Raw genomic sequence first — 13,992 nt, 5'->3', positions numbered from 1 at the left:
GAGTGTGAGTGTGAGTGTGGGAGTGGGTGTGAATGTGAGTGTGGTAGTGGGTGTGAGTGTGAGTGGGGAAGTGGGTGTGGGTGTGAGTGTGAGTGGGGATGTGGGTGTGGGTGTGGGTGTGGGTGTGAGTGTGAGTGTGGGAGTGGGTGTGAGTGTGAGTGGGGATGTGGGTGTGGGTGTGAGTGTGAGTGTGGGAGTGGGTGTGGGAGTGGGTGTGGGTGTGGGTGTGAGTGTGAGTGTAGGTGTGAGTGTGAGTGTGGGAGTGGGTGTGAGTGTGAGTGGGGATGTGGGTGTGGGTGTGGCTGTGCGTGTGAGTGTGGGAGAGGGTGTGAGTGTGAGTGGGGATGTGGGTGTGGGTGTGAGTGTGAGTGTGGGAGTGGGTGTGGGAGTGGGTGTGAGTGTGGATGGGGATGTGGGTGTGAGTGTGGGTGTGGGTATGAGTGAGAGTGTGGGAGTGGGTGTGAGTGTGGATGTGGGTGTTGGTGTGAGTGTGAGTGTGGGAGTGGATGTGAGTGTGGGTGTGGGTGTGAGTCGGAGTGGGAGTGGGTGTGAGTGTGGGTATGAGTGTGGGAGTGGGTGTGAGTGTGAGTGGGGATGTGGGTGTGGGAGTGGGTGTGAGTGTGAGTGTGGGAGTGGGTGTGAGTGTGAGTGTGAGTGTGAGTGTGAGTGTGGGAGTGGGTGTGATTGTGAGTGTGGGAGTGGGTGTGAGTGTGAGTGGGGATGTGGGTGTGGGTGTGAGTGTGAGTGTGGGAGTGGGTGTGAGTGTGAGTGTGAGTGTGGGAGTGGGTGTGAGTGTGAGTGGGGATGTGGGTGTGAGTGTGAGTGTGGGAGTTGGTGTGAGTGTGAGTGGGGATGTGGGTGTGGGTGTGAGTGTGAGTGTGGGAGTGGGTGTGGGAGTGGGTGTGGGAGTGGGTGTGGGTGTGAGTGTGAGTGTGGAAGTGGGTGTGCCTGTGGGTGTGAGTGTAGGTGTGAGTGTGAGTGTGGGAGTGGGTGTGGGTGTGAATGGGAGTGTGGGAGTGGGTGTGAGTGTGAGTGGGGATGTGGGTGTGAGTGTGAGTGGGTATGTGGGTGTGGGTGTGCATGTGAGTGTGGGAGTGGGTGTGAGTGGGGATGTGGGTGTGAGTGTGAGTGTGGGAGTGGGTGTGAGTGTGAGTGGGGATGTGGGTGTGGGTGTGAGTGTGAGTGTGGGAGTGGGTGTGGGAGTGGGAGTGGGTGTGAGTGTGAGTGTGAGTGTAGGAGTGGGTGTGAGTGGGGATGTGGGTGTGGGTGTGATTATGAGTGTGGGAGTGGGTGTGAGTGTGAGTGTGGGAGTGGGTGTGAGTGTGAGTGTGAGTTTTGATGTGGGTGTGAGTGTGAGTGTGGGAGTGGCTGTGAGTGTGAGTATGGGAGTGGGTGTGAGTGTGAGTGGGGATGTGGGTGTGGGTGTGAGTGTGAGTGTGGGAGTGGGTGTGGGTGTGAGTGTCGGTGTGAGTGTGAGTGTGGGAGTGGGTGTGAGTGTGAGTGTGAGTGTGGGAGTGGGTGTGAGTGTGAGTGTGAGTGTGGGTGTGGGAGTGGGTGTGAGTGTGAGTGTGGGTGTGAGTGTGAGTGTGGGTGTGGGTGTGAGTGTGAGTGGGGATGTGTGTGTGTGAGTGTGAGTGTGGGAGTGGGTGTGAGTGTGAGTGGGGATGTGGGTGTGGGTGTGAGTGTGAGTGTGAGTGTGGAAGTGGGTGTGGGTGTGAGTGGGGATGTGGGTGTGAGTATGAGTGTGAGTGTGAGTGTGGAAGTGGGTGTGGGTGTGAGTGTGAGTGGGGATGTGGGTGTGAGTATGAGTGGGTCTGTGGGTGTGGGTGTGCGTATGAGTGTGGGAGTGGGTGTGAGTGTGAGTGGGGATGTGGGTGTGAGTGTGAGTGTGAGTGGGGATGTGGGTGTGAGTGTGAGTGGGGATGTGGTTGTGAGTGTGAGTGTGAGTGGGGATGTGGGTGTGAGTGTGGGAGTGGGTGAGTGTGAGTGGGGATGTGGGTGGGAGTGGGTGAGTGTGAGTGGGGATGTGAGTGTGAGTGTGGGAGTGGGTGTGAGTGTGAGTGGGGATGTGGGTGTGAGTGTGGGAGTGGGTGTGAGTGTGAGTGGGGATGTGGGTGTGAATGTGAGTGTGAGTGTGAGTGGGGATGTGGGTGTTAGTGTGGGAGTGGGTGTGAGTGTGAGTGGGGATGTGGGTGTGAGTGTGGGAGTGGGTGTGAGTGTGAGTGGGGATGTGGGTGTGAGTGTGAGTGTGAGTGTGAGTGGGGATGTGGGTGTGAGTGTGGGAGTGGGTGTGAGTGTGAGTGGGGATGTGGGTGTGAGTGTGGGAGTGGGTGTGAGTGTGAGTGGGGATGTGGGTGTGAGTGTGAGTGGGGATGTGGGTGTGGGTGTGCATTGGATGGATGGATATCAATTGACATGAATGCAAAAGGAGAATGTGTGAGTGCGAGTGTGGGAGTATGAGTGGTATTGGGTGTGAATGTGGGTGTGATTGTGTGTGAGTGTGGGTGTGAGACTGTATGTGATAGTTGATATGGGTAAGTGTGTGGGTGTGAATGTGGGTCTGGGTGTGAGTGTCGGTGTGAGTGTGGGAGTGGGGGTGTGTGTGTCGGTGTGAGTGTATCAGTGGGTGTGAGTGTGGGTCTGAGTGTATGAGTGGGTGTGAGTGTGGGTCTGAGTGTATCAGTGGGTGTGAGTGTACGTGTGAGTGTATGAGTGGGTGTGAGTGTGGGTCTGAGTGTATCAGTGGGTGTGAGTGTGGGTCTGAGTGTATGAGTGGGTGTGAGTGTGGGTCTGAGTGTATCAGTGGGTGTGAGTGTGGGTCTGAGTGTATCAGTGGGTGTGAGTGTGGGTCTGAGTGTATCAGTGGGTGTGAGTGTGGGTCTGAGTGTATCAGTGGGTGTGAGTGTGGGTCTGAGTGTATCAGTGGGTGTGAGTGTGGGTCTGAGTGTATGAGTGGGTGTGAGTGTGGGTCTGAGTGTATCAGTGGGTGTGAGTGTGGGTCTGAGTGTATCAGTGGGTGTGAGTGTGGGTCTGAGTGTATCAGTGGGTGTGAGTGTGGGTCTGAGTGTATCAGTGGGTGTGAGTGTGGGTCTGAGTGTATCAGTGGGTGTGAGTGTGGGTCTGAGTGTATGAGTGGGTGTGAGTGTGGGTCTGAGTGTATCAGTGGGTGTGAGTGTGGGTCTGAGTGTATCAGTGGGTGTGAGTGTGCGTGTGAGTGCAGGTGTAAGTGAAAGTGTGACTAATGTGGTGGATGAGGGAGTGTCTGAAGTTGTTACTTACATTGACTTCCAGAAGGTTCTGGAACAAGGTTCTACACCAGAGACTGTTAACAAAGGTGAGAGTGCATGGAATTGGAGGCAATCTATTGGCTTGGATAGGGAATTGGTTAGTAGATGGAGACAGAGAATACGGATAATGGGTGTGTTCTCCAATTGTCAGGATGTGACTAGTGGTGTCCCCCAGGGATCTGGACTGTGGACACAGCTTTTCACTATATTTATAAATGACTTAGATGAAGGAATAGAGAGCCGTATATCTAAGTTTACTGATGACACTATGTTAGGAGGCACAGTAAATAGTGTAGATGAGAGCAGAAAGTTGCAAAGGGACATTGATAGATTAGGTGAGTGAACAAAACTGTGGCAGATGGAGTTCAATGTGGGAAAGTGTGAGGTCGTCCACTTTGGACCAAAGAAACATAAATCAGAGTATTTTCAAAATAGTGAGAAACTAGGAACAGTGGAGGAGCAGAGAGATTTAGGGGCCCATGTACAGAAATTGCTAAAAACTAGAGGACAGGTACAAAAAATAATTTAAAAGTCCAATGGAACGTTAGTCTTCATTTCAAGGGAGCTGGAATACAAAGAGGTTGAAGTTATGTTCCAGCCGTACAGAGCTCTGATTAGACCCCATCTGGAGAACTGCATTCAGTTCTGGGCACCGCACCTCAGGAAGGATATATTGACCTTGGAGGGAGTGCAGTGCAGATTCACCAGGATGATACCGGGTCTCAAAGGGTTAAATTATGAAGACAGGTTGCACAGACTAGGCTTGTATTCCATTGAATATAGACGATTAAGGGGTGATCTAATTGAGGTGTTTAAGATGATTAAAGGATTTGATAGGGTCGATAGATAAAAACTATTTCCTCTGGTGGGAAAGTCCAGAACAAGGGAGCATAACCTTAATATTAGAGCTAGGCCGTTCAGGGGTGATGTCAGGAAACACTTCTTCACACAAAGGGCAGTGGAAATCTGGAACTCTCCCCCAAAAAGCTGTTGAGGCTGGGGGTCAATTGAAAATTTCAAAATTGATATTGATAAATTTTTATTAGGCAAGGGTATTAAGGGTTATGGAACCAAGGCAGTAGATGGAGTTAAAATACATGTCAGCCATGATTTAATTGAATGGTGGAACAGGCTCGAGGGGTTGAATGGCCTCCTCCTGTTCCTATATTCTGATATGCATTTTACTGCTGTCGATTGACGTGCTTCCCAGTTCCCATTGCAAATCCAAGCACAGGCTAATAACAAGCCAATCCATGGGCTCACATTGCATTGCTGCCAGTCTATTAGATAGCCATACCTGATATACTTCTGAAAGCCAAGCTCCTCGGGGACCGATAGTGGCAGAATGACCAGAAGGCAGACGGCAGACAGCCCGAGCCGATGGTCCGTGTACCAGGACTGTGCGGATCCCAGACCCCCCGACGTAGTTACGTTGTTAGCCATTGAGTCGCACACTGCAACAGAGCACAAAGTGTCAGCTGGGAGAGCCTTCCTCACAATTGGTACCACCACATAGTTCATCGGGGAGCTCACGGGGTAGTGGCCGTGTGTGGGAGGGTGGGGGAGTGAAGAGATGCTGAGAAGGTGACGTGCACTTCCTTAGGAGAAGGGGAAAATGGGCAGGAAATGGAAATCTACGCCTGCTTCACCTTATGTACCACCCGAGAGCACCATTAGCAGGTCAGTTACCAATCCACAGAGATTACTTACCGTCAGGGGAACAAACTTTGATGTTTGATTAAAGGCCTAAATTATAAGGACAGGTTGCTTAAAAGTGACTTGTTTCCCTTGAGTTTGGAAGGTTAAGGGATGACCTAATCGAGGTGTTTAAAATATTAAGAGGATTCAATAGGGTAGATACAGAGAAACTATCTCTTCTGGTGGGGAAACCCAGAACAAGGGGGCAAAATCTTCAAATTAGGAGGAAAATTAAGAAGCACTTTTTCACACAAAGGGTAATGAAAATCTGGAACTCTCTCCCCCAAAGGGTTGTGGCTACTGGGTCAATTGAGACTGAGATGGATAGATTTTTGTTGGGTAAGGGTATCAAGGGATATAGAGCTAAGGCGGGTAAATGGACTTGAGGTAGAGATCAGTTATGATCTGACTGAATGGCGGAGCAGGCTCGAGAGGCTTCTTCGATGTTTCCTATACATGAAATGGATATTTTACAAAGTGTTGACTGAAAGGGAAAGGATGTCCGAGAGGTGAAAGGTGAAACTATTGGGTGTACACCCACTGCTGATGAGGAATTAGTTGGAGGTGATTACATAATGGAGGGAATCGAAAACTAAGGCTGAATCCCGACTACCACCTACATTTGCTCAGCTGATCTTCGACAACCACAAGAAACGCAATCGAAATCATGAAGACATTGAAGACAAAGCAGATTTCGCAGAGTCTCCCCAGGGCAGGACCACAGATCTCCTTCACCACCCCCTGGTAAGTAGACTGGTTGCTGATTGATGAACAGTAGCCGAGGATCACCAGCCCGCTGATGAGGAAGATGAGGGAAACCTGAAAGACACAGGCCTGGGATTGTTAACTCGCCAAAATTCCTGACGGAGCTTCAGTATTGTGAGGACCTGTGACCTGCAGAGCTTGCATGGCTGAAAGTCTTGGAGACAAATTGTACCTTATTAAGAAAAACGTTCTCATGAGGAGGAGGGATGTTGAAACTCTGTTGCTTCAGTCATACAGTGTCAGCAGTCCCTGTTCAGATCCAACAGACAAAGACAGCACCTCCCAAACCCGCGACCTCGACCACCTAGAAGGACAAGAGCAACAGGTACATGGGAACAACACCACCTGCACGTTCCCCTCCAAGTCACACACCATCCCGACTTGGAAATATATCGTCGTTCCTTCATCGTTGCTTGGTCCAAATCCTGGAACTCCCTTCCTAACAGCACTGTGGGAGAACCTTCACCACACGGACTGCAGCGGTTCAAGAAGGCGGCTCACCACCACCTTCTCAAGGGCAATTAGGGATGGGCAATAAATGCTGGTCTTGCCAGTGAGAATAACAAAAACAAAAGATGTGCAATGAATTCAGCAGAGCGAGGATGAAGGGAGGAGGTGCTGAATGGAGCATTTGTGAGTCAGGATGAACATGAGAGAAGGTTCAAAGGAAATTATAGATGCTACAAAGCTGGAGGGGGGAGATTTGAAGAGAATCGTTTGTTCAAATAATTACCGTCAAATCTCTGAGCACCTCTGTGCCAACATCTAAAGCCGTGCAGAAGTTGTGGCGTTTCTGTTCGCAGAAGCCAGGGAACGTTCTGCCTCGATGAAGTGAAGGCCTCGGCCAAGTTTCTCCTCCCCCTCTCCCACTCCAGTACAAGTCGGGCTTTGCCGCAGCCACCTCCCATCTCGGGTGAAGTTCGGGTGAAGTTCCGTCCCTGGCCCTCACCCGGGCATGAGAGTGTTGCTGGGCAATGGGCAGGAACCCAAGATCAGACGAAGGAGCATTTCCACCCAATTTCTGTCATCGCATGTACATTCAATTACAATTCATTTACAAACAATGAATTGCTCTTGAAGTATTATGTAGGTAAACACAGCAACTCGTAGCATAGGGTCACCAATCTATTCGACTGCTGGGAGGTTTCATCACATGACCTCCTGCCTCCAAATGTGCCCCCCCACCCCACCCCCGCTCCTGCCATTGGTTATCTGAAAGGCCAATCCTTGTGGAGCACTGACTTCCCGCACCATTTGGAAATCAAACAAACTCTTTGTTACTCGATTGGATGATTCTTGACTGTCAGTCAAACAACCTTTCCTCCCATCTCCGAGATTTTATTTTAAGCCCCGATGGTTTTTCTCCCGGGTCGTTTGCAGCGTAATCTGGGAGATTAATCTTTAGTCCCTGGAGATTCCAGGGCAATCCAGGAGGGTTGGCAATCCTAACGCAGCAAGATCCCAGAAATGCAAGTGAAGGTATGACCAGTTAATCTGTTTTTAATGATGTTGGCTGAGGGTGAACACTGGCCAGGACACCCTGCTTTGATCAGTGTCGTGGGCCTTTTTACATCCACCTGACAAGAATACCTCTTCACTCACAGAGTGAGCAGTTCTGTTCCAAGACAAAGCAAGCTTGAAATTTCCATTCACTGACGTGGGTCCAATCCTTACCCTGGTGGGGAATGGAAATTTGAACCTTCTTTTCTCTTGGAAAAAAGCTGCCCAATAGGTCCCATAAATTGGCACTGATTAGAGAGAGAACTTGCATTTATATTGCACCTTACTCATCCTCATCACTATATGAATTAAATTTGAAGTGAGAAGGTGAGTATGTAGGTGGGGTTGTGGGATAAAGTGAGAAGGTGGGTAGGTGGGACTGAGGGAGATGGTGAGAAGGTGGGTAGGTGAGGTTGAGGGATATGGTGAGAACGTGGGTAGGTTGAATTGAGGGAGATGGTGAGAAGGTGGGTAGGTTGAATTGAGGGAGATGGTGAGAAGGTGGGTAGGTGGGATTGAGGGATATGGTGAGAAGGTGGGTAGGTGGGATTGAGGGATACGGTGAGAAGGTGGGTAGATGGGATTGAGGGATATGGTGAGAAGGTGGGTAGGTGGGATTGAGGGATATGGTGAGAAGGTGGGTAGGTGGGATTGAGGGATATGGTGAGAAGGTGGGTAGGTGGGATTGAGGGATATGGTGAGAAGGTGGGTAGGTGGGATTGAGGGATATGGTGAGAAGGTGGGTAGGTGGGATTGAGGGATACGGTGAGAAGGTGGGTAGATGGGATTGAGGGATATGGTGAGAAGGTGGGTAGGTGGGATTGAGGGAGATGGTGAGAAGGTGGGTAGATGGGATTGAGGGATATGGTGAGAAGGTGGGTAGGTGGGATTGAGGGATATGGTGAGAAGGTGGGTAGGTGGGATTGAGGGATATGGTGAGAAGGTGGGTAGATGGGATTGAGGGATATGGTGAGAAGGTGGGTAGGTGGGATTGAGGGAGATGGTGAGAAGGTGGGTAGGTGGGTTTGAGGGATATGGTGAGATGGTGGGTAGGTGAGGTTGAGGGATATGCTGAGAAGGTGGGTAGGTGGGATTGAGGGAGATGGTGAGAAGATGGGTAGGTGGGTTTGAGGGATATGGTGAGATGGTGGGTAGGTGAGGTTGACGGGTATGGTGAGAAGGTGGGTAGGTGAGGTTGAGGGATATGGTGAGAAGGTGGGTAGGTTGAATTGAGGGAGATGGTGAGAAGGTGGGTAGGTGGGATTGAGGGATATGGTGAAGGTGGGTTGGTTGGATTGAGGGAGATGGTGAGAAGGTGGGTGGGTGAGGTTGCGGGATATGGTGAGAAGGTGGGTAGGTGAGGTTGCGGGATATGGTGAGAAGGTGGGTAGGTGGGATTGAGGGATATGGTGAGAAGGTGGGTAGGTGAGATTGAGGGATATGGTGAGAAGGTGGGTAGGTGGGATTGAGGGATATGGTGAGAAGGTGGGTAGGTGGGACTGAGGGATATGGTGAGAAGGTGGGTAGGTTGGATTGAGGGAAATTCTGAGAAGGTGGGTAGGTGAGGTTGAGGGAGATGGTGGGAACGTGAGGTTGAGGGATATGGTGAGAAGGTGGGTAGGTGGGGTTGTGGGATAAGGTGAGAAGATGGGTAGGTGGGTTTGAGGGATGTGGTGAGATGGTGGGTAGGTGAGGTTGAGGGATATGGTGAGATGGTGGGTAGGTGGGATTGAGGGAGATGGTGAGAAGATGGGTAGGTGGGATTGAGGGATATGGTGTGAAGGTGGGTAGGAGAGGTTGAGGGATATGGTGTGAAGGTGGGTAGGTGAGGTTGAGGGATATGGTGAGGTGGGTAGGTTGGATTGAGGGATATGGTGAGATGGTGGGTAGGTGAGGTTGACGGGTATGGTGAGAAGGTGGGTAGGTGAGGTTGAGGGATATGGTGAGAAGGTGGGTAGGTTGAATTGAGGGAGATGGTGAGAAGGTGGGTAGGTGGGATTGAGGGATATGGTGAAGGTGGGATGGTTGGATTGAGGGAGATGGTGAGAAGGTGGGTAGGTGGGATTGAGGGATATGGTGAGAAGGTGGGTAGGTGGGATTGAGGGATACGGTGAGAAGGTGGGTAGATGGGATTGAGGGATATGGTGAGAAGGTGGGTAGGTGGGATTGAGGGATATGGTGAGAAGGTGGGTAGGTGGGATTGAGGGATATGGTGAGAAGGTGGGTAGGTGGGATTGAGGGATATGGTGAGAAGGTGGGTAGGTGGGATTGAGGGATACGGTGAGAAGGTGGGTAGATGGGATTGAGGGATATGGTGAGAAGGTGGGTAGGTGGGATTGAGGGAGATGGTGAGAAGGTGGGTAGATGGGATTGAGGGATATGGTGAGAAGGTGGGTAGGTGGGATTGAGGGATACGGTGAGAAGGTGGATAGATGGGATTGAGGGATATGGTGAGAAGGTGGGTAGGTGGGATTGAGGGAGATGGTGAGAAGGTGGGTAGGTGGGTTTGAGGGATATGGTGAGATGGTGGGTAGGTGAGGTTGAGGGATATGGTGAGAAGGTGGGTAGGTGGGATTGAGGGAGATGGTGAGAAGATGGGTAGGTGGGTTTGAGGGATATGGTGAGATGGTGGGTAGGTGAGGTTGACGGGTATGGTGAGAAGGTGGGTAGGTGAGGTTGAGGGATATGGTGAGAAGGTGGGTAGGTTGAATTGAGGGAGATGGTGAGAAGGTGGGTAGGTGGGATTGAGGGATATGGTGAAGGTGGGTTGGTTGGATTGAGGGAGATGGTGAGAAGGTGGGTGGGTGGGATTGAGGGATACGGTGAGAAGGTGGGTAGGTGAGGTTGCGGGATATGGTGAGAAGGTGGGTAGGTGAGGTTGAGGGATATGGTGAGAAGGTGGGTAGGTGGGATTGAGGGATATGGTGAGAAGGTGGGTAGGTGAGATTGAGGGATATGGTGAGAAGGTGGGTAGGTGGGACTGAGGGATATGGTGAGAAGGTGGGTAGGTTGGATTGAGGGAAATTCTGAGAAGGTGGGTAGGTGAGGTTGAGGGAGATGGTGGGAACGTGAGGTTGAGGGATATGGTGAGAAGGTGGGTAGGTGGGGTTGTGGGATAAGGTGAGAAGATGGGTAGGTGGGTTTGAGGGATGTGGTGAGATGGTGGGTAGGTGAGGTTGAGGGATATGGTGAGATGGTGGGTAGGTGGGATTGAGGGAGATGGTGAGAAGATGGGTAGGTGGGATTGAGGGATATGGTGTGAAGGTGGGTAGGAGAGGTTGAGGGATATGGTGTGAAGGTGGGTAGGTGAGGTTGAGGGATATGGTGAGGTGGGTAGGTTGGATTGAGGGATATGGTGAGATGGTGGGTAGGTGAGGTTGACGGGTATGGTGAGAAGGTGGGATGGTTGGATTGAGGGAGATGGTGAGAAGGTGGGTAAGTGGGATTGAGGGAGATGGTGAGAAGGTGGGTGGGTGGGATTGAGGGAGATGGTGAGAAGGTGGGAAGGTGGGTTTGAGGGATATGTTGAGATGGTGGGTAGATTGGATTGAACGAGATGGTGAGAAGGTGGGTAGGTGGGATTGAGGGATATGGTGAGAAGGTGGGTGGGGGTGTTGAGGGATAGGGTGAGAAGGTTGGTAGGTTGGATTGAGGGAGATGGTGAGAAGCTGGGTAGGTGAGGTTGAGGGATAGCGTGAGAAGGTGGGTAGGTGGGATTGAGGGATATGGTGAGAAAGTTGTTAGGTGTGGTTGTGGGAGATGGTGAGAAGGTGGGTGGGGGTGTTGAGGGAGATGGTGAGAAGGTGGGTGAGGGTGTTGAGGGAGATGGTAAGAAGGTGGGTAGGTGGGATTGGGGGATATGGTGAGAAGGTGGGTAGGTTGGATTGAGGGAAATTCTGAGAAGGTGGGTAGGTGAGGTTGAGGGATATGGTGAGAAGGTGGGTAGGTTGGATTGAGGGAAATTCTGAGAAGGTGGGTAGGTGAGGTTGAGGGATACGGTGAGAAGGTGGGTAGGTGGGATTGAGGGATACGGTGAGAAGGTGGGTAGGTTGGATTGAGGGAAATTCTGAGAAGGTGGGTCGGTGAGGTTGAGGGAGATGGTGGGAAGGTGAGGTTGAGGGATATGGTGAGATGGTGTGTAGGTGGGATTGAGGGAGATGGTGAGAAGATGGGTAGGTGGGTTTGAGGGATATGGTGAGATGGTGGGTAGGTGAGGTTGAGGGAGATGGTGAGAAGGTGGGTAGGTGAGGTTGAGGGATATGGTAAGAAGGTGGGTAGGTTGAATTGAGGGAGATGGTGAGAAGGTGGGTAGGTGGGATTGAGGGAGATGGTGAGAAGGTGGGTGGGTGGGATTGAGGGAGATGGTGAGAAGGTGGGTAGGTGGGATTGAGGGATATGGTGAGAAGGTGGGTAGGTGGGATTGAGGGAGATGGTGAGAAGGTGGGTGGGTGGGATTGAGGGAGATGGTGAGAAGGTGGGAAGGTGGGTTTGAAGGATATGTTGAGATGGTGGGTAGATTGGATTGAACGAGATGGTGAGAAGGTGGGTAGGTGGGATTGAGGGATATGGTGAGAAGGTGGGTAGGTTGGATTGAGGGAGATGGTGAAAAGGTGGGTAGGTGAGGTTGAGGGATATGGTGAGAAGGTGGGTAGGTGGGTTTGGGGGATATGGTGAGAAGGTGGGTAGGTTGGATTGAGGGATATGGTGAGAAGGTGGGTGGGTGGGATTGTGGGATATGGTGAGAAGATGGGTAGGTAGGATTGAGGGAGATGGTGAGAAGATGGGTAGTTGGGTTTTAGGGATATGGTGAGATGGTGGGTCAGTGAGGTTGAGGGATATGGTGAGAAGGTGGGTAGGTGGGATTGAGGGAGATGGTGAGAAGATGGGTAGGTGGGTTTGAGGCATATGGTGAGATGGTGGGTAGGTGAGGTTGACGGGTATGTTGAGAAGGTGGGTAGGTGAGGTTGAGGGATATGGTGAGAAGGTGGGTCGCTGGGATTGAGGGAGATGGTGAGAAGTTGGGTGGGTGGGATTGAGGGATATGGTGAGAAGGTGGGTAGGTGGGATTGAGGGAGATGTTGAGAAGGTGGGTGGGTGGGATTGAGGGAGATGGTGAGAAGGTGGGTAGTTGGGATTGAGGGAGATGTTGAGAAGGTGGGTAGGTTGGAGTGAGGGAGATGGTGAGAAGGTGTGTAGGTGGGATTGAGGGAGATGGTGAGAAGGTGGGTAGGTGGGGTTGAGGGATATGGTGAGATGGTGGGTAGATTGGATTGAACGAGATGTTGAGAAGGTGGGTAGGTGGGATTGAGGGATATGGTGAGAAGGTGGGTAGGTGGGGTTGAGGGATATGGTGAGATGGTGGGTAGATTGGATTGAACGAGATGTTGAGAAGGTGGGTAGGTGGGATTGAGGGATATGGTGAGAAGGTGGGTAGGTTGGATTGAGGGAGATTGTGAGAAGGTGGGTAGGTGGGATTAAGGGAGATGTTGAGAAGGTGGGTAGGTAGGATTGAGGGAGATGGTGAGAAGCTGGGTAGGTGAGGTTGAGGGATAGCGTGAGAAGGTGGGTAGGTGAGGTTGAGGCATATGGTGAGAAGGTGGGTAGGTTGGATTGAGGGATATGGTGAGAAGGTGGGTGTGGGTGTTGAGGGTGATGGTGAGAAGGTGGGTGGGGGTGTTGAGGGAGATGGTGAGAAGGTGGATTGGGGTGTTGAGGGAGATGGTGAGAAGGTGGGTAGGTTGGATTGAGGGAGATGGTAAGAAGGTGGGTAGGTGAGGTTGAGGGATATGCTGAGAAGGTGGGTAGGTTGGATTGAGGGAGATGGTAAGAACGTGGGTAGGTTGGATTGAGGGAGATGGTGAGAAGGTGGGTAGTTTGGATTGAGGGATATGGTAAGAAGGTGGGTAGGTGAGGTTGAGGGATATGGTGAGAAGGTGGGTAGTTTGGATTGAGGGATATGGTAAGAAGGTGGGTAGGTGAGGTTGAGTGATATGGTGAGAAGGTGGGTAGGTGAGGTTGAGGGATATGGTGAGAAGGTGGGTAGGTGAGGTTGAGGGTTATGGTGAGAAGGTGGGTAGGTGGGATTGAGGGAGATGGTTAGAAGGTCTGTAGGTGAGGTTGAGGGAGAAGGTGCAAAGGGGCACTGCCTGTCTTTCAGCCAAGAGGTTGACCGTTTGATAGTGGCCAGCAACAAGCAGAATGAGATGACATTGAGAAGAACAAACGATGGAATGAGACAGGAGTCTTGGCCCATCTGCCCTCAGCTCATCATCCAATCAGTTCTCTTCCTATTTGCTCTCCTTGTCCTCCCCAGCTCTCCTGAAGGTACCTTGTCCAGTGGCCATTCTTCATGTGTGTGTGACAACTGGCTCTTTGTGTGTGTCGGGCACCACTGTTCAACCTACCTGTCCTCACCCAACATCTGCATCTGTATCTTCCAATGGGGCATCAGGAGTGGGACCTTAGTCTGATTTTACCCCTCCCCCGAGGGCCAATTGTAGGGTCTCTACCACACCAGTTGAGATTTGGTTGCAGCGTACAGCAAGAGTTTGGACATGGGATCTTCTGGTCATTGCGATCCAAGTTACACAATGGGAAATGAAATTCCGTACGTGTTCTCCGAATGGAAATTCCATGGAACTGGTGGAAATGGATGAAAATGTCGGTTTACACCATGCCTGAGATTTTCATTATTCTCCCCCTGAGGTTAAGGCGGACAGACAGGTGATTGCCGCACGGAATT

At 51.4% G+C, this 13,992-nt stretch overlaps 1 protein-coding gene across 1 annotated transcript in view; it reads right to left on the bottom strand.

Moving 5' to 3' along the window:
- The window catches only part of LOC137333462 (putative sodium-coupled neutral amino acid transporter 8), an 85,471-nt gene that overhangs the window by 58,914 nt on the left and 12,565 nt on the right, over nt 1-13,992 (bottom strand). Inside the window, exons 2-3 of the mRNA XM_067997612.1 lie at nt 5,606-5,804; nt 4,585-4,741 (exon numbers count right to left, since the gene is read on the bottom strand). Of these exons, the coding sequence (XP_067853713.1) occupies nt 4,585-4,741; nt 5,606-5,804 (356 nt within the window). The remainder of the gene's footprint in view (nt 1-4,584; nt 4,742-5,605; nt 5,805-13,992) is intronic.

This window comes from Heptranchias perlo, chromosome 16 (genome assembly GCF_035084215.1).
Source record: "Heptranchias perlo isolate sHepPer1 chromosome 16, sHepPer1.hap1, whole genome shotgun sequence".
Taxonomy (NCBI): domain Eukaryota; kingdom Metazoa; phylum Chordata; class Chondrichthyes; order Hexanchiformes; family Hexanchidae; genus Heptranchias; species Heptranchias perlo.
Note: the sequence above shows the minus strand (reverse complement) of the source record. Positions and strands in the feature narration are given on the sequence as shown.